The sequence below is a fragment of the Tachyglossus aculeatus genome, chromosome 20 (genome assembly GCF_015852505.1).
Source record: "Tachyglossus aculeatus isolate mTacAcu1 chromosome 20, mTacAcu1.pri, whole genome shotgun sequence".
Classification (NCBI taxonomy): Eukaryota; Metazoa; Chordata; class Mammalia; order Monotremata; family Tachyglossidae; genus Tachyglossus; species Tachyglossus aculeatus.
Window position 1 is genome coordinate 12,891,203 of NC_052085.1, and position 21,067 is coordinate 12,912,269.

The following is a 21,067-nucleotide window of genomic DNA, read 5'->3' on the forward strand; positions in this document are numbered from 1 at the left end:
TGTAACCTCCCCAGTGTTTAGAACAGTGCTTTGCACATAGTAAGCGCTTAACAAATACCATCATAGTCATCATCATCATTATTATTATTATTATTATTATTAATAGGTGAGACAAGTCATTTTGGATGTTCCAGGTGTTTTCTTTGAATTGAACAGGAGAAAATAACCTTCCCAAATATCTCTACTCCCTTGTTTTGCTTCTCTGTGCTTCGGTTCCTTCATCTGTAAAATGGGGATCGAAACTGTGAGCCCCACGCGGGACAGGGACTGTGTCCAACCCGATTGGCTTGTATCTACCCCAGCGCTTAGTACAGTGCCTGGCACATAGTAAGCGCTTAACAAATACCATCATCATCATCCCAGCCAGTCAGCATCAGTCACTATTGAGACCTTGTGGAGAAGCTGGGCTCTTAGAGCGAAGTGTTGGTCTGGGATGGGGAAGGATGGTACTATCTGTCAATGAATGAATGGTATTCATGAGGATTCCTTGTTCCAAAGAGGCTGCTGGGGCATTATTTCAGAGTCTCTAACAGTTATCGTGTATTTCATTGAGGAGTAACCGGTCCAGAGTTAGGCTGGAGGAAGGCAGGAGCCAAGGTAGGCCTCTCTATCTCCCTTTGTACTTTTTCTTTTGTGCTCCGTGGCCCTCATCTTACCTCAGAAATGAGGGAATTCTGGTAAAGCTTGGCCCCAGTCTTACCCCAGGAACGGGAGCATTCTGGAAAAGCTTGCCTCCCGGCCGTCATGGAGGAACAGAGAGGTAGGACTGGCTATAAAGGGCAATAGACATACTCCAGGAGGCCTTCCCAGACTGAGCCCCCTCCTTCCTCTCCCCCTCCTCCCCTTCTCCATCCCCCTCACCTTACCTCATTCCCTTCCTCACAGCACCTGTATATATGTATATATTTTTGTACGTATTTATTACTCTATTTATTTTACTTGTACTTATTCTATTTATTTTATTTTGTTAATATGTTTTGTTTTGTTCTCTGTCTCAATCAATCAATCAATCGTATTTATTGAGCGCTTACTGTGTGCAGAGCACTGTACTAAGCGCTTGGGAAGTACAAGTTGGCAACATATAGAGACAGCCCCTACCCAACAGTGGGCTCACAGTCTAGAAGGGGGAGACAGAGAACAAAACCAAACATACTAACAAAATAAAATAAATAGAATAGATAAGTACAAGTAAAATAAATAGAGTAATAAATATGTACAAACATACATACATATATACAGGTACTGTGGGGAAGGGAAGGAGGTAAGATGGGGGGGATGGAGAGGGGGACGAGGGGGAGAGGAAGGAAGGGGGTTTCCCCCTTCTAGATTGTGAGCCCACTGTTGGGTAGGGACCGTCTCTATATGTTATCAACTGGTACTTCCCAAGTGCTTAGTACAGTGCTCTGCACACAGTAAGTGCTCAATAAATATGAATGAATGAATACTCCCTGGACCTAGCCCTGGATTAAGCAGCATATATTTGAAATTCATTTTTCACCTATCTTCCCCGCCCCGCTGTATCAGCACCCCTCTTACCAAACCCCTTTCGATAAGCAAATTTCTGTCCTTTGGAAGGGTGAGTTTCACTCCACAATAATACACAACTGCACTAAGCGTTTGGGAGAGTGCAGTACAAGAGAATTAGCAGACATGCTCCCTGCCCATAATGATCTTACAGTCCAGAGGGTGGAGGGGGCATCTCTTGGAGGAGATGTGCCACCTTAGTAAAGGTTCGTTGGACGGACTTATTATCTTATTACTTCCCTCTGCTCCAGCCATTCCTAGAAAAATCAACCTCTTGCTCAGAGCGATTTGCTGAAGAAGAGCAAAGAGTTACGCCTTTAAGACAGTGACAGATAGCAGATTAAATGATATTGTAATCTGCTTTTTTCTTACAGTTACGGTTGACGTTTTTTCTGTTTAGGGTAGCTCTGACTCCACTTTTGTGGTCGTTCTCTCATCTGAAATCTCCAGTGTCCTCTCCCCTCCTTTTTACAGACCCCAATTTCCTCAGTATTTATAAAGTGCTGCTCAGCAGAGATGATTACCAGACCCCAGAGGGGCAAAAATAAACTGCTTAATTTCTTAAATCTTCCAACCAGTATCATTTTCCGGGAGCGCTCCTTGGATACGGGCGGGGATAGGAGCCGTAGTGACCACCTCCCGCTGGCCTTCCACCTCCACCACCGCAGCACGTACTTTATACTTGATTTCCCTCCCACGCCTATAATTTATTTGTCCGTCTGCCTTCCCGGTTAGATTGTAACCTTCTCGAGGGCAGTGATCATGTCACAGTCAGTCGGTTGTATTTATTGAGCACTTACTGTGTGCAGAGCACTGTGCTGAGGGCTTGAGAGAGTGCAGTACAACAATAAACAGAACCATTTCCAGCCCACAATGAGCTCACAGTGTAGAGGGGATTATGTCTGGCAGTTGTACTGTACAAGAGCTCAGTGCAGATGGATTGAGTGGAACTCTGTTTTGCAGTATTTTGCAAAGGTGTTGCTAATACTTTGGTACTTAAGGGCTAGTTATGTACTCGGCACTGCAGTAAATGCAGGATGATGGTTAGACATTCATTAATTCATTCACTGTCGTATTTATTGTCGTATTTATTATAATTTATTTATTGTCGTATTTATTTATTGTCGTATTTATTCTCCTTCCAGGAGAATGCCCTCCCTCTGCCCATCCGCCAAGCTAGCTCTCTTCCTCCCTTCAAGGCCCTCCTGAGAGCTCACCTCCTCCAGGAGGTCTTCCCAGACTGAGCCCTTTCCTTTCTCTCCCCCTCGTCCCCCCTCCATCCCCCCATCTTACCTCCTTCCCTTCCCCACAGCACCTGTATATATGTATATATGTTTGTACATATTGATTACTCTATTTTACCTGTACATATCTATTCTATTTATTTTATTTTGTTAGTATGTTTGGTTTTGTTCTCTGTCTCCCCCTTTTAGACTGTGAGCCCACTGTTGGGCAGGGACTGTCTCTATATGTTGCCAACTTGTACTTCCCAAGCGCTTAGTCCAGTGCTCTGCACACAGTAAACGCTCAATAAATACGATTGATTGGTTGATTGATTATTGAGCTCTTACTGTGTGCAGAGCACTGTACTAAGTGTTTGGAAGTACAAGTTGGCAACATATAGAGACGGTCCCTACCCAACAATGGGCTCACAGTCTAGAAGGGGGAGACAGACAACAAAACAAAACATATTAACAAAATAAATTAAATAGAATAGTAAATATGTACAAGTCAAATAAATAGGGTAATAGATCTGTACAAACATATATACAGGTGCGGTGGGGAGGGGAAGGAGGTAAGGTGTGGGGGAGAGGAAGGAGGGGGCTCAGTCTGGGAAGGCCTCCTGGAGGAGGTGAGCTCTCAGGGCTTTGAAAGGGAGGAAGAGAGCGAGCTTGGAGGATGGGCAGAGGGAGGGCATTCCAGGCCAGGGGGAGGACACAGTCAGCTATCCCACTTGGGGCTCACCGTCTGAGGGAAATCAATCAATCAATCAATCATATTTATTGAGCGCTTACTGTGTGCACAGCACTGTACTAAGCGCTTGGGAAGTACAAGTTGGCAACATATAGAGACGGTCCCTACCCAACAGTGGGCTCACAGTCTAAAAGAGGGAAGATGACCAAGACTGATCCTCAAGGGAAGTCTTAAGGTCTCTTCCTTTGTGAGCCTCGTGTGGGATGGCGATCTCGTATCCACGCCAAGTGCTTAGCACAGTGCTGGTCTCTGTGAGCAGAGATTAGAACCCAGGTCCTCCTGAGTTCCAGGCCCTTGCCTGGTCTCGCTGTATTGAAACTTGCTGGGTGGACTTGCCGAGGCAGCTTTGGGACATAGTGAAGCAGCGTGGCTTAGTGGCAAGAGCCCGGGCTTGAGAGTCAGAGGTTGTGGGTTCTAATCCCGGCTCTGCCACTTGTCAGCTGTGTGACCTTGGGCAAGCCACCTCACTTCTCTGTGCCTCAGTGACCTCACCTGTAAAATGGGGATTAAAAGTGTGAGCCCGATGTGGGACAACCTGATTAGCTCGTATCTAGCAATAACAATAACAATGTTGGCATTTGTTAAGCGCTTACTATGTGCAAAGCACTGTTCTAAGTGCTGGGGGGGGGATACAAAGTGATCAGGTTGTCTCATTCACAGGTTCACAGTCTTAATCCCCATTTTACAGATGAGGTAACTGAGGCTCAGAGAAATTAAGCGACTTGCCCAAGGTCACACAGCAGACATGTGGTGGAGTCGGGATTCGAACCCATGACCTCTGACTCCAAAGCCCGTGCTCTTTCCACTGAGCCACGCTGCTTCTACCCCAGTGCTAGAACAGTGCTTGGCATGCAGTAAGCGCTTAACAAATACCACAATTAGTATTATTATGTAGTGTCCACGCTCTTTTAAAATCCAGGCAGAAGGAGATAAACAGTTCAATTTGAGGGGTTTTTCCTCCTCCTTTGAGAGAAGATGGTAAAAGAGCATTCAATTTGGACATGTTTGTGAGAAATACTTGGTTAAAGGTGTACACATTTTACATGACATGTAATTCTTTTTTTTCCTCTCCTCTCTTTAGGACATGACGGATAACAGCAACCATCAACTGGTAGTGAGGGCAAAATTTAATTTCCAACAAACCAATGAAGATGAACTTTCATTTGCAAAAGGAGATATCATCCATGTCACAAGAGTGGAGGAAGGGGGCTGGTGGGAGGGCACTCACAACGGTAAAACAGGCTGGTTCCCTAGCAACTACGTGCGAGAAATCAAATCAAATGGTAAGTGTCCTATTTTTTTTTTCCCCTCATGTTTTCAGACCCAACTAATGGCTTTCCTTTGAAGGAGGTAGCTGGCGGGCTGTCTACTTTGCTAAACAAATTTTATTCTCTGCCAGTGACTCGCTTTGGGACCTTGTCAAGCAGCTTCGCCCCGGCCTCAGTGTGCCGTCCTGGAAAATGGAAGTAATACCATTTAATCCCCTTTTGTGGAAACCATATGAGAGAATTTTAGTGCTGTGGGTTTAAAAGTCCTCACTGATCCTTGCAGAATTCAATTCAAGCTTCAATCCATCGAAGCTTGAAGGTGGGAGGTTCGGAAGAAAATATTTCTTTTCAGAGTGGGTGGGATTCCTTATTTCAGGCAGGAAATACCAATAGAGGCAAGAAGGGTTTGGATGAATTCACGGAGTAGAGGGATGCAGCGGGGGAATAAAAAAATAAAATCAGGCACATTTGATTCTTCATGCAGCATTAAGATGGGTATTAGGGGAAATGTTGAAATGGCCTGTTGTCATGGGAAGAGAACTAGGCTGAATGAACCCAGTATCAGTTGTATTGTGTGCACAATCAAGGTCAACAACTAAAATTGTTAGCCTTGGCCAAGTTGGGAGCAAGAGGGCACCCCCATGCTGCATTGCTAGAGTGAGTCTTTTTTTTTTTTATGGTATTTGATAAGCGCTTACTGTGTGCCAGGCACTGTTCTAAGCGCTGACTCGGGGCCAGCTGCCGCTCTGAAGATTCACTCTGCCATCCCCAATGCCTCCGTCGCTGGTGGAAACGGAGCGGAGAATGGTGCTTGAATGCTTTGGTTGCCCAGGCGTGCGAAAGCAATCACTTCAAATCCAAAGTGTCAGCCTGGAAGCGAGCATTGTTGCCCTTAGCAGCATCTGGAACAGACACAATTCCTGCATGGCTTGGAAGGCAACACCTTTGCATGTTGAAGATTGCCAACTCAGCTGTATTTCTTCCTGTCTCCCTCCCCCACAACAGCTTTGTTTTATGGTACTTGTTAAGCGCTTACTATGTGTCAGACACCATTCTGAAACCTGGGGTAGATACAAGTCAGTTTGGTCGGACGCAATCCCCGTTTCGCGTGGGTCTCACAGTCCGAACTAGGAGGGAGACCAGGTACCGAATTCCAGTTTTACAGTTGAGGAAACTGAGGCATGGAGAAGTGAAGTGACTTGCCCAAGGTCTTATTAAAGAGAACAGAAATAAGGGTTTCAAATATGGATGATACCCAGCTGAAAAAAAAAAGGGTAGAGCCAATTTGGAGGTTTAGTTACTATAGTCTAATGCCCTGATTTGTTAACAGTTGCTGTGGAGACCGTTATGACTGTTCCAGACATAAGGCAATCTCACTAATTTAATAAACCTCTTTTATTTGTGCCCAACCTGATTTTCAGTCCTTTTTTTTTTTTTTTTTGTTCTGTGTGCTTTTTGGTACACCCAGTTAGTTCCCCTCCAACGAATGGGTGGTTTTCTGGCCTAATCCCGCATTCAGGAAAACTCACGCTGTAGCACTCACCCACATCGACCCCTGAGGTCACGTCCTCAGTCGTCTCCTCAGTCGTCTCCTCCGACCCCCAGCAGCCTTCTGTCTAATCAGGCGCTAGTTGTTGGAAAAAACCCTCCCCCAAGAACCTAACGGCGTCCTAGCCCAAAGGCAGAGTGAGAACGTGCATTTAGAGCAGAACTGAGGACATTTCAACTTCGGATTATCTTTATTTCTTATTTATCCAAAGATGCCCATGCTGGGCTATTCTGAGACTTCTGCTTGGAGGTGGAGAAGAGGAACCTTTTCTTTTTACCCTGCAGAAGTCGGTTGAATTATCTGGAAAAAGTAGAGTTTAAAATTTGATAGGCCGGTGGTACCACAGAGCTAGAACCTGCTGTGACCTCCTTTCGGTTAATTATTTAAAGAATGCTTACACTCCTGCCCTTGACATTGCATTGGACACAATTTTTAAGCTGCGTAAACACAGTCACTGTTGATTCTTGAAAGATTTTTGATGCCAACAGCAGGACCCAAAACTAGGAACAGCTCTTTATTACTATTAATCATTACATGGGTTCTAATCCTGGCTCTGGCACTTGTCTGCTGTGTGATCTTGAGCAGGTCACTTCACTTCTCTGGGCCTCAGTTACCTCATCTGTAAAATGGGGATCGAGGCTGTGAGCCCCATGTGGGACAGGGACGTTATCCAGCCCGATTTGCTTGTACCCACCCCAGCACTTAGTTCAGTGCCCGGCATATAGTAAGCGCTTAACCACAATTATTATATTCGTTAAGCACTTAGTATGTGTCAAGCACTATTCTAATGATCTCTGAGGTAGATCAATTGATCAGGTCGGGCACAGTCTGTGTCTCAGATAGGGCTGACAGTTTGAGCAGGAAGAACAGAGTGTGTGAATTATTAGTTTATTTTAAGTGTGCAGCAAAGAGTAGTTTTTCCTCTAGAACCTCACTTGCGCTTTCATTTATAATCTAGGTGTCAGAGGGGACCCAGTCATGTTTAACTTTCATTTTGAGCCATTCGTGTTCTGCCTCTCGGTAACACATTGAAGTCATTCTGGAAAGAGGAAATGAAATGAAGAGTTAAATTGATTTTTATAGCTTACTAGTGAAGAAAAACGGTTTTTTGAAAGGCGAGTAAAGTAAAGCATCTTTAGTTTCAGGAGGAAGATGGATTTCTCTCCCATATTCCAGCATTTATATATAAATGCTTGAGCTTCTTGGGGCCATGGGGTTTTGGGCAATTTCTTGGTTCTTTGTTCTTATATGGGTTGGACGCTCTGCGTTCTAACCGTGAAATCTCTCTGCTCTCATTTAAAACGAAAGGTTTTCCTATCAAATATGCATCATCAGACCAAACTCTACCTAGCTCCCAGAGTGTCTCTATGGTAGGCGAACTATATGGATTACCGATCCATCAATCAGTGCTATTTATTGAGCACTTAACTGTGGGCAGAGCACTGTTCTGCGGGCTTGGGAGAATATAATAAAATAGACTTGGTAGAGATGATCCCTGCCCACAAGCAGCTTACAAACTAGAAGGGGAGGCAGATGTTATTCATTCACTCAGTCGTATTTCCTGAGCTCTTACTGTGTTGAAAGCACTGTTATAAGCGCTCGGGAGAGTACAATATAAGAGTAAACAGATACATTCCCTGCCCACAACGAGCTAAGTTAGTTGGGAATGACAGAGGATGAGGATACGGACGGACATAAGTGCTGTGGGCCTGGAGGTGGGTTAGGTATCCTAATGCTGAAGGCATACACCCCCAAGTGCATAGATAATAATTGTATAAATGTAAGTGAGAAGCAGCGTGGCTCAGCAGAAAGAGCACGGGCTTTGGAGTCAGAGGTCATGGGTTCGAATGCCAGTTCTGCCAGTTGTCAGCTGTGTGACTTTGGGCAAGTCACTTAACTTCTCTGTGTCTGTTCCCTCATCTGTAAAATGGAGATTAGACTGTGAGCCCCCCGTGGGACAACCTGATCACCTTGTAACCTCCCCAGCGCTTAGAACAGTGCTTTGCACATAGTAAGCGCTTAATAAATGCCATTATTATTATTATTATTATTATTACTCGTTAAGCGCTTACTATGTGCCAAGGATTGTTCTAATCTCTAGGGTAGACACAAGGTAATCAGGTTGGACACAGTTCCCGTCCCACATGGGGCTCGCTCACACTCTTAATCCCCATTTTACACATCAGGTGACTGAGGCCCAGAGAATAATAATAATAATGATGGTATTTGTTAAACACTTACTGTGTGCCAAGCACTGTTCTAAGCACTGAAAATGATTGTATTTGTTAAGCATTCATTCATTCAATCGTATTTATTGAGCACTTACTGTGTGCATAGCAGTGTAGTAAGCGCTTGGGAAGTGTAATTCAGCAACAAATCCCTACCCAACAACGGGCTCACAGTCTAGGAGCACTGTTCTAAGCACTGGGGTGGATACAAGGTATCCACATGGGGCTTACATTCTTAATCCCCATTTTACAGATGAGGTAACGAGGCACGGAGAAGTGAAGTGACTTGCCCAAAGTCACACAGCTGACAAGTGGAGGAGCCGGGATTAGAACCCACAACCTCTGACTCCCAAGCCTGAGCTCTGTCCACTAAGCCACGCTGCTTCTCAAGCATAGGTGACGCATAGGTTGTTCTGTGAGTGAATAGAGTGGGGAAATGGGGTTAGTTAGGGAAGACTTCTTGGACGTGATGTGATTTTAATAGTCTTTGAAGGTGGCAGAGAGGTTGTCTCTTGGAGAGGAAAGTAGAGTTCCTTGTGCGCATCCTCCCCCTGGCCCGGAAATTGGCCACAAGGTGGTCGAGGTATAGTGAATAGGCTGGCATCCAGCGCTTAGAACAGTGCTTTGCACGTAGTAAGCGCTTAACAAATGCCATTATTATTATTATTATTATTATTGGCAGAGCAAAGTGTGCGGGCTCGGTTACAATAGGAGGGCCGATTGAGTGCCTGAAATAATTGTGGTATTTGTTAAGCGCTTACTGTGTACCCAGGCACTGTACTAGACGCTGGGGTAGGTGCAAGCAAATCAGTTTGGCCACAGTCCCCGTCCCAGATGGGACTCGGTCTTAATCCCCATTTTACAGACGAGGTGACCGAGCCCCAAAGAAGTGAAGTGACTTGCTCAGGGTCACACGGCCGACAGGTAGGGGAGCTGGGATTAGAATCCAGGTCCTTCTGATTCTCCCAGGCCTGGGCTCTGTCCACTAGACCATACTAGTAGACAGTATGGACTAGTGGACACTATTTATCAATCAGTCAATCAATCAATCGTATTTATTGAGCACTTACTGTGTGCAGAGCACTGTACTAAGCGCTTGGGAAGTACAAGTTGGCAACATATAGAGACGGTCCCTACCCAACAGTGGGCTCACAGTCTAGTATTTATTTTACTTGTACATATTTATTCTATTTATTTTATTTTGTTAATATGTTTTGTTTTGTTGTCCGTCTCCCCCTTCTAGACTGTGAGCCCGCTGTTGGGTAGGGACCGTCTCTATATGTTGCCAACTTGTACTTCCCAAGCGCTTAGTACAGTGCTCTGCACACAGTAAGCGCTCAATAAATGCAATTGAGCTACCCTAAAAGCCAGTGGCTAAGGAGTCTAATACAGAGATGGATGGGCCACCATCGGAAGGTTTGAGAAGTGTGGAGATGTAGACTGATTTTTGTTTTTATGTATTTATTTTTTTTAAAGAAAAATGATCCTGGCAGCAGAGTGAAATATGAACTAGAGAGGGGAGAGACAGGAGGCAGGGTGTCAGCGAGGAGGCTAATACAGTAGCCGAGATGGGGACATAATTGATTGGATCGGTGTGGTCGCAGTTTGCATGGAGAGGAAGGGGTGGATAACATCCATGCATCAAGAGTTAAAAATTAACTTCAATAAACCAGTGTGTGCCTCTCCTGAAAATATGTTTATTCCAGCTGTCTGCCCGATATTTTTTTTTTGGTTTCCTGGTTTCATGCATAACTGCTTAATCTCTCCTCAGTATTCCAGCTCACTTTGCTTGAAGGTAGCAGCAATAGGTGTAGCTAGTAAAAGACAAGTTTTCCAAGTAACGCTTTAAAAATCTCCTCTAGGAAGCCTTCTCTGATTGACTAGCACTTAGTACAGTGCTCCCCACATAGTAAGTCCTCCGTAAATACGATTGAATGAGTTGAATGAATAAAGTCTCATCTCTACTGCCTCGCTTGAGTCCTTTTCCCTTAAGCACTTAGGGAGTGTCCGCCACCTCCATAGCCATTATATCCTTATCCTTAGAGTTGACCACCTTCACTGCCTGTAAATAATTTTAATATCCACTTTCCGTGCAGACCGAGGGCTGGACTCTGTATGTTGCCAACTTGTACTTCCCAAGCGCTTAGTACAGTGCTCTGCACACAGTAAGCGCTCAATAAATACGATTGATTGTCTCTTTACTGTATTATACTTTCCCAAGGGCTCAGTACAGAGCTCTGTAAATACCACCGAGTGACTCTTGCACTTTCAAGTACATGGACAGCCTGACTTTCATCTGGAAGCTCCTGCTTTGGTGTTTTGTCTTACCAGCCATTAATTCCTTGCCCATAATTACAGACATGTCCGTCTCACTAAGCCATTGAGTTCAGTCAGTGGTATTAACTGACTGCGTACTAAAAGTGTACAATGAGAGTGCCATACAGATTTCCTGTCCCCAAGGAGCTTACCCTCTAAAAAGGAAGACAGCCAGGCAGAATTATTTACATGGTTTATTTCTGGCTGAATTATCTTGCATAGATACCTCAGTACTGTGCGTGGCACATAGCAAGCTCTTACCGAATAACGCAATTACTACTATTACTATGATACAGAACAGTAATATAATTAGGATGAAATAGAAGAAGTAATTGGATGTCCAAAAAAGATGCATATGTACATAAATGTAGAAGGTAAGAATAAAATATGTAAGGGTTGAGGGGCCACGGTGAATCGAGGAAGGCTTCCTGGAGGAGGAGGGGCTGTCAGGACCATAGTGGACCTGTGGAGGCAGGTCATCAATTTGATACTTTCATAACTGAGTTTTTTAATGTTATCTTTCGCCTTCGTTTCCATTTCACAAAACCTGGAGAAGGAGCGTGGTCTGTGGGTAGACGGCAGGCCCGGGAGTCAGAAGGACCTGGGTTCTAGTCCCGGCTCTGTCACTCGTCTGCCTTGTGACTTTGGGCACATCACTTCTCTGGGCCTCAGTTCCCTCATCTGTAAAATGGGGATTATGACTGTGAACCCCACGTGGGACATAGACAGTGTCCAACCGGATTACCTTATTTCTACCCCAGCACTTGGAAGAGTCTCTGGCACATGGTGCTTAACAAATACCATAAAACAAACAAACAAAAAACATCTCTTTGAAACCTAAACGAATGTTAGGAGCCATTTAGACCTAATGAGTTGCATCAGGAAATCCAAATTGTCTGGACCCTGGGGTTCAAATTCTGTTCTACAACTGGCCAAATTTTTTCATCCTGTCTTTGGACATACACCACACCCAGAGAACACAGGCGGCAGATGTATTGGAATCAGATTTTTTCTTTATGAGGAGGTAGTTTTACGTACGTGTACGTGTTTTCCCTCGGCTTTATTGAAACCTAGTCTGTGCTTGCAAATACCACTGTCCCATTATTGTGACAAATTTGAAGAGGAAAGTAGAGCTATTAATTGTTTGCCATCTAGAGGGCAACTAAAACTGTTCCCCTCGCATTTATTACTGTGGGCCTAATTGCAGTTCGTTCATTTATTCATTCAATCATATTTGTCATTTACTCTCTGAAATACAGCTTCTTTCAAGACAGTTACCTTAGGGGATGCTCTTAAAATAGCATGTTGAAGGAGAAAACTTCCTATGCTTTGGTGACTTCTCAGGATGAAGCACCATTAGGCTCCTAAATGTTCGTAGAAAGTTAGCCTGCAGGATTTAGGTCTAAACTCCAGTCAGGCAGTAGTATTTAACAATCAGTCCGTTGTATTTGAGCATTTACTGTGCACAGAGCATTGTGCTGAGTGCTTGGGAGAGCATTTACTGTGTGCTGAGCACTTTACTGAGCGCTTGGGAGAGTATAATAATTCAGAGTTGGTAGACAGGTTCCCTGCCCACAGAGGGCTTGCAATCTAGGAGGGGGACCATATTTAATTCTAGCCCTCCACCAAAATGCAGTATTTTTATTTTCTGAATGACAGATGACCTATTCAGGAGCAGCATAAGGTATGCTATTATTATTATCATGTTAAAAGAAGGTCCGAATAGTATGTGATTAAGTGACAATCAGCTTGTATTAGTAAAAGAGAAGCATTGTGGCCTAGCGGATAGAGTACAGGCTTGGGAATCAGAAGGACCTGGGTTCTAATTCTGGCTCTGCCACTTGTCTGCTGTGTGACCTTAGGAAAGTCACTTAACTTCTCTGGTCCTCAATTCCCTCATCTGTCAAACAGGGATTCAGATTATGAACCCCATGTGGGACATGGCCTGTGTCCAACCTGATTTGCCGGAGTCTACCCCAGCACTTAGCACAGGGTCTGGCCCATAGTAAGTGCTTTACAAATCCCATTAAAAAAAAGATTAGCAATGATTGCTTCACAGACTGATATACACAATGTAGTATATAAACATTTTCAAAGCGCAGAATGGGAATGAAGAATGCAAGCTGTATGTATCCTACTTCTCTCTCTTGTAGAGGACTGCAAGGATTTAGGGACAGGATTGAAGCAAGGAGGCAATTAGGAAATGCGGGAGTCCTTTTCAGAAACTTCTTTTCAAGAACAGTTTTTCCCAAGCATTGTCTTGGGTGCTTGGGTTTCTGTTGCACAGACAGTGCCATGTCTGTTGTACAGTAAAGAGGGAGATTATTTAGAGATTTTTATTTTAGGAGCCGGTTAACTTGAGATGATGAGTAAGAAGTCTATTCTTAGCGATGATGTGAGAACTTACATGTGATTGTCATTTGCTTATCCACAGATCTCTAATGAGCGTTCATACTGCCACTTCTTAAATTTGTAACTGGTTTTTTAAAAAATATTCTCCGATTTATTTTGGACCTCTTAAACCAGCCTTAAAGCCAGACTGCATTCTGCTGCCTGGCGGTTTGGAAGAGGAGTTAATGAAGCAGACTCAGATCTTAGGCCAAAGTAAAAAAAAAAAAAATGTATGTAGTGACCGTGGCTAATATATCTCTGTCATTGGAGGTAACCTGAACTTTTAGCTTTTGCCCTAATCGTAGCTTTGACACTTGCTTTCCAGTAAATTTGATGGTTTAATCGATTTCCAACACAGGGCCAAAAAAAGCATTTCACCGAGGCTTCTTGGTGACTTAAAATGAAACCCTTTTCCAGAACGATCAGTTCCCGGGGAATAGTGAAGACAAAGATACCAGTAGAGAGGCAGACCTAGAGCATGGTAAAATGTGCCACTTGATGAGCTTATATCATCTACCCCGGTGCTTAGCCTGTAGTTTGTGTTTAACAGACGCCATCATGATTATAGCAAATGAATCACGTGTCAGGGATGAGCTGGTTAGGGTTGTTGCTTCGGAATGAATGTTAAATAATAATAATGGTGGTATTTAAGTGCTTTCAAATTGCCAGGCAGTGTACTTAACCTTGTGGTATAATTTGGGGGTACATACAAGTTAATCAGTTTGGACACAGTTTGTCCTACTTAGGGTTTATAGCAGCATGACTCAGTGAAAAGAGCACAGGCTTTGGAGTCAGAGGTAGTGGGTTCAAATTCCGGCCCCACCAACTGTCAGCTGTGTGACTTGGGGCAAGTCCCTTAACTTCTCTGGGCCTCAGTGACCTCATCTGTAAAATGGGGGTTAAGACTGCGAGCCCCCTGTGGGACAACCTGATCACCGTGTAACCTCCCCAGCGCTTAGAACAGTGCTTTGCGCATAGTAAGCGCTTAACAAATACCATCATTATTATTATTAGCCCCCATTTTACAAGTGAGGTAACTGAGGCCCAGAGAAGTGAAGTGACTTGCCTAAGGTCACACAGCAGAAGAGTGGTAGAGCTGGGTTTAAATCCCAGATCCATCTTATGCTGTATCCACTAAGCCAGCTGGGAATTGAACAGGGGGTGCCCAGATCACCCTTCAGCCCTGCCTTCTGTCTTTCATCCCCCCTAAACTGACCAAATCAGCAGTGTTTTGGGGTCGGTTGACACTTTTTGGTTTTGTATTGTTTGGGGGAGTCTGGGAGGTTAATCGATACAGCAGATGTGTTGTGAGCCGGGAGATTTGAATAAGGGGGGTGTTCTCTCTTCCATTTTAGAGCTTGTCTTCTGGTCATTTGAACTGGGGGGAAGGGGAGTGTTCTCTTTTTTTTTTATGGTATTCGTTAAGTACTTACTCTTTGCCAGGTGCTGAGTGGGGTAGATGGAAAGCTCATCACGTTGGGCAGAGTTCCTGTCCCACATGTCCCACTGTCTTAATCCTCATTTTACAGATGAGGGAACTGAGGCTCTCTGTATGTTGCTAATTTGTACTTCCCAAGCGCTTAGTACAGTGCTCTGCACATAGTAAGCGCTCAATAAATACGATTGATGATGATGATTATTTATTTTATTTTGTTAGTATGTTTGGTTTTGTTCTCTGTCTCCCCCTTTTAGACTGTGAGCCCACTGTTGGGTAGGGACTGTCTCTGTATGTTGCCGATTTGTACTTCCCAAGCGCTTAGTACAGTGCTCTGCACATAGTAAGCGCTCAATAAATACAACTGAAGAAGAAGATGAGGCCCAGAGAAGGGAAATGATTCTTTTAGAGGCTTGAGTTGTGATACCAGTGAGATCCTAGTAGGGAAACTTGAGGTGGCCATTTTAGTCATCCCCCACATCTACTGTCACGCGTGAAAATGTACAGTATGTGCCTTCCTGGACATTTCACACAGTTTTGATGCATCGTACTGTCCCAGCCCCTTAGGACAGTGCTCTAGAGGCTCAGTAAGTATCATCGGTTCTTAATTCTTTCAGCCAAGCTTCCATTTAGGGAGGGTGGCATAGGGGAGGGAGCCTCCATTTAGGGGAGGGTTTTTGAAGGTGTTTGAATAGGGTATTGAAGGACATAGTGGATTGCTGATGCCAGAACAAAATTTATTTTATATAGAGGAGAATTTTGCCAAAGCCGGAGGGGAGGGCAGTAATTTGTTACAAAGAGATTCTAATGTAAACTGTAATTACAGTGTGAAGCATTGCTTGCATTATTTAGTAACATTAGTCATGAATCCAGGGAGAATATGATATTTAATTGGGTTCATATTCCTATCCCCAAGGAGAATTCTAAAACGGTGTGAGCCGAATTCTAAAACGGTGTGAGCTATTGTAGAAGATGATGCTAAATGCAATATATTAGGCTTCATTTTTTTTTTCCTTTTTGCAAAAGACTTAAAAGTTCAGATTTCTTTTGCCGTGGTGGTACAGCTCCTTGGAGGCTAAAAATGGCTTCCTTCCATCAATAAATCAAGGGTATTTATTGAGCGCTTCCTTTTTGGGAGAGCACAATGCAAGAGAAAGTCCTTCGCACACAGGAAGTGCTCAATAAGTATGATTGAATGATTGAGAAACAGCGGACACGTTCCCTGCCCATAACGAGCTTACGGTTTAGAGGGGGACACAGACTTATAAAATGTATTTTCAAGAAATGTACTTAAATATCATGGGGCTAGGGGTGGGTCGAATCAACGTCAAATGTCCAAAAGTCACAGATCCAGTGTAATAGATGACGCAGAAGGGAGAGCAAGTCATCCTGGGTCTTCTCTTTTATTTTTTTTTCCCTCAATGGTATTTAAGGGCTAACTTTGTGCCAGGCACTGTACGAAGCACCGGAGTAGATACAAGCCGATCAGGTTGGACACAGTCCCTGTCTTCCATTGGACTCACCGTCTTAATTCCCATTTTACAGATGAGGCAATTGAGGTCCAGAGAAGTGAAGTGACTTGCCCACGTTCCCACAGCAGGCGAGTGAGAGAGCCAGGATTAGAACCCAGGTCCTTCTGACCCCCAGGCCCGTACTCTATCCGCTAGGCCGCTCTGCTTCATTGCAAATGAAATCATCCAAATTACAAATGAAAGAAGCAGCCTGGCTCAGTGGAAAGAGCCTGGGCTTTGGAGTCAGAGGTCATGGGTTCAAATCCCGGCTCTGCCAATTGTCAGCTGTGTGACTTTCCAAGTCACGTAACTTCTGGGCCTCAGTTACCTCATCTGTAAAATGGAGATGAAGACTGTGAGCCCCCTGTGGGACAACCTGATCATCTTGTAACCTCCCCAGCGCTTAGAACAGTGCTTTGCACATAGTAAGCACTTAATAATTGCCACTATTATTATTATTATTATTATCCAGAGTGGGGAGGGAGAGATGAAGGGAAAGGGCTGTTAAATGCAATTCTCAGGCAGCTGTGGGCACGTGGCCCCATGACTAAGTGATCTATTCAGGGAAAAGCAGTCTCGGTGGGGGATATTGTGAACATTTCTTCCTGACCCCCAGATGTAGGATGCCGGCCACAATCCCAACGTGCCCCCGGAGCCAAGAAGTCCCGTTTCCCAGGGCCCTTTGACCTGGATCTCTCTGTCCCACTCCCATTCGTCAACAGGGAGGAGACAGTTGTGCCCCGGGCCGCACGTCTGCCTGAGTCAGGATCCAGAAATATCGGTCAACCGCACGCCCTCTGGCTCCCCTCACTTACCTCCCGGCCCGGTGGCTCCCCGAAGGGGGCTGCCCACTCTCACGGACCGGACTTCGGGGTCCCCCTGCCCTCCAACCCATCGACAGCGAGGGGCCGGGGAGGGTTCTTGAGTCGTCTGGGAGCCAGAGGGCCCATCCCGAGGCCAGCTCTGCCACATATCTGCTGTGTGACCTTAGGAAAGTCACTTAACTTCTCGGAGCCTCAGTTCCCTCATCTGTAAAATGGGGATGAAGACTGTGAGCCCCCCGTGGGACAACCTGGTCACCTTGTATCCCCCCCAGCGCTTAGAACAGTGCTTTGCACATAGTAAGCGCTTAACAAATGCCATTATTATTATTATTATTATTATTAGGGAAAGGTAGTCTGGGATTGGAGTGGGGAGGACCGCCACCGTGTATTCCTCTCCCCCTCTTTCCCCTCTCCATCCCCCCATCTTACCTCCTTCCCTTCCCCACAGCACCTGTATATATGTATATATTAGCCTGTACATATTTATTACTCTATTTATTTTACTTGTACATATCTATTCTATTTATTTTATTTTGTTAGTATGTTTAGCTTTGTTCTCTGTCTCCCCCTTTTAGACTGTGAGCCCACTGTTGGGTAGGGACTGTCTCTATATGTTGCCATCTTGTACTTCCCAAGCACTTAGTACAGTGCTCTGCACACAGTAAGCGCTCAATAAATACGATTGATTGATTTGGGAGAAAGATGTGGGCAGTTATCCGTTTCCAGGGCATCGCACATGCATTCAGTCGTATTTATTGAGCGCTTACTGTGTGCAGAGCACTGTACTAAGCGCTTGAGATGCCTGCTGAGTGTGGAATGGCCCTGAGGCATCTCAAGAGAAGCAGTGCGGCCTAGTCAATAGAGCAGGGGCTTGGGAGTCAGAAGGACCTGGGTTCTAATCTCGGCTCCACTACTTATCTGCCCGGTGAACTTGGGCAAAGTCGCTTCACTTCTCCGTGCCTCAGTTCCCTCTTCTGTCAAATGGGGATTGCACATAGTAAGCCCATAATAAATGCCATTATTATTATGGGGATTAAGACTGTCAGCCCTATGTGTGGCAGGGAATGTGTCCAAACTGCTCATCTCGTATCCACCCTAGCACTTAGAACGGTGCCTGGCGCATAGTAAGCACTTCACAAATGCCGTTGTTATTATTATTAATTAGTACCATTGACCGATTACCGAGCGAGTGGGGTCGGATTAACCCTGAGGCGACGAGCCAATTTGAGTATGGGCAGCGACTGAATCCGGCCTGCTTATAACGTATCAATGTCAGTGCATAATACAGCGTTTGGCTCATAGTAAGCACTTAATAACTGCCACGAATATTAACTCCTCCTGAGTGGCTGAAGACTTAGTGAGGGTATGGCTCTCTTGGTATTCATCAGCATCAAGTATGTATGTATATATGTTTGTACATATTTATTACTCTATTTTGTTTGTACATATCTATTCTATTTATTTTATTTTGTTAGTATGTTTGGTTTTGTCTCCCCCTTTTAGACCGTGAGCCCCCTGTTGGGTAGGGACTGTCTCTATATGTTGCCAATTTGTACTTCCCAAGCGCTTAGTACAGTGCTCTGCACACAGTAAGCGCTCAATAAATGCGATTGATGATGATGATGATGATCAAGTATCAGAGGGAACAGTTTGTAAAGTATCTTGCCAGTCGAGTCTGTGTCAATTCGTTTGATTATTTGATAATGTTTAAGACTCATTTTGAGATCATTTGCATGAAAATGTGTTTGGCCTGCGGAATTCTTCACCTCAGACTGACGAAATATGCTACTCTTCTCTTTTCAGAGAAACCTGTGTCCCCCAAATCAGGATCACTGAAGAGTCCTCCCAAAGGGTTTGATACATCTGCCATTAACAAAAGCTATTACAATGTGGTAAGTGTTTTCCATTCTGAATCCAAAGCCAGTAAAGCAGGTGGGATTTGCCCATCCCCACAAGTGGCCAGAGCATGGGCCTGGGAAGCGGACCTGGGTTCTAATCGTGGCTCAGCCACTTGGCTGCTGTGTGATTTTGGGCAAGCGGCTTCACTTCTCTGTGCCTCAGTTACCTCATCTATCAAATGGGGATGAAGACTGAGCCCCATGTACGCCATGGATTGGGTCCAACTCGATTAGTTTGCATCAACCCTGGTGTATAATACAGTGCCTGGCACATAGCGCTTGACAAATACTTTAAAAAAAAAATAAGCACCGCATTTTCTAAAACAGGTGTTTCCGGTCCATTGGACATTCCTTACCTTAAAATAGCGCACTTTCTTCCTTTCCCTAAGTATCTGACAGATTTATAACCCAAACGAGAAACTTTAAAATTAGATTTTAGCCTGGGAACTAGAGTGGACGTTGCTGTCCTCATTCCGGTTCTTCTAATATTTGGCTCCTCCGTAGCCCCACAGCTGGCTGCATTTTTAAATTTCTAGAGAAAACCAAAATGTTAAAGACTGTTAAGTGGGGCTTTCTCAATTTAACTACCTGGAAACAAGCGACAGTTTACATTTGGATTAAGGTAAATTCACTTCTCTGTATTAAATTTCCAAATGGATCTGGAGAAGATCCTATAGGTTTTGCCGGAGATGCGGAAATGTGTATGGGTTGCCTAATAAAAGGTGGACACCAAAATACCAGCTTTAAGGTACCAACTCTATTGTATTGTACTTTCCCAACCCAGAAAGTGCTCAATCAGGACCATCGATGATGATGAAGATAGCAGCCTTGGAGGGTACAATGGCCCTGTCCGTAGTTTAGTCACGTTTTTTGATCTAGGACCCAACGGAAAGTGGCATCATGTCTCTGAAATTTGGTCTTCTCTGATTTTTTTAGTTCCATTAGAGCCATAGGGTCGATGCCAAGTTAAATTTATTTATTAAATCTATTTATTTATTTATTTATTTATTTATTTATTTATTGTGCTTGTACATATCTATTCTATTTATTTTATTTTGTTAGTATGTTTGGTTTTGTTCTCTGTCTCCCCCTTTTAGACTGTGAGCCCACTGTTGGGTAGGGACTGTTTCTATATGTTGCCAACTTGTACTTCCCAAGTGCTTAGTACAGTGCTCTACACACAGTAAGCGCTCAATAAATACGATTGATGATGAAGTTAAATCAGGGGCCGGAATCCATTTTGCCCAATTGTCAGTAGCAGTAATTTCATTTGCAATTTCCTTACCAGTGGAGTTCTGATTTGAGGATTTTAAATGCTGGTAGTAGAGTTAAGAAAAACAAAACCTGGATTTTTCTTTTCCTCCCAATCCGTCTCCCCTAGAGTGAATTTGTCAGATTACTTTTTTAACTGCAGTTAGGCAAGTTGTTATCGTGCGGAAACAAACAAAAACATTTTTCTCACATCTTAAAAAACAAGTAGGTGATGATTTAAAAAAGCAAGCCCTGTGGACTAGACTGAACTGGAAATTAGCAGAGTGAATATTTGCCCCCTCTAGACTGTACGCTTGTGGGCAGGGGATGGTGTAGTTATAGTGTACTCTCCCAAGCACCTAGTGCAGTACTTTGCGCACAGCGCTCAATAAATGCAATTGGATGAATGAATTCTAGTTTGACTGAACTTTCTTGTTTGATTATGAACTGCAGGGACAGTGTCCACTGAACCAATATTTCTGTCCAAGCGCTGGCCCTTCCAATCTAAGGTGTTCAGGTAGCAAAGCCAATCATTCAGTCAATCAGTGGCATTATGAGTGTGTACTGTTTGCGGAACACTGTACTAAGCGCTTGGGAGAGTCCAATAAAGTACAGTGGGTGGACTGTATATTTGACAGATTACTCCCCCCACCTTCAAAGCTTTATTGAAGTCACATCTCCAAGAGCCTTTCCTCAATTAAGCCCTCTTCTCCCCTACTCCCTCTCCCTTCTGCATTAATCAGTCAGTGGTATTTATTGATCTCCTCCTGTGTGGGCAGCACTGTACTAGGCGCCTGGGAGAGTACAGTACAACAGAGTTGATGGATGCGTTCCCTGCCGTCAGTGAGCTTAAAGTTCCCTGTGCATTTGGATCTGTACCCTTCAGTCACCATTTTCC

General features: G+C 44.3%; 1 protein-coding gene across 3 annotated transcripts in view; it reads left to right on the plus strand.

Moving 5' to 3' along the window:
* ARHGEF7 (Rho guanine nucleotide exchange factor 7) overlaps positions 1–21,067 on the plus strand; it is a 139,805-nt gene that overhangs the window by 64,119 nt on the left and 54,619 nt on the right. For all 3 annotated transcript variants that reach the window (XM_038761852.1, XM_038761853.1, XM_038761854.1), the window contains exons 5-6: positions 4,580–4,781; positions 18,824–18,912. In XM_038761852.1, coding sequence (XP_038617780.1) covers positions 4,580–4,781; positions 18,824–18,912 — 291 coding nt within the window. The remainder of the gene's footprint in view (positions 1–4,579; positions 4,782–18,823; positions 18,913–21,067) is intronic.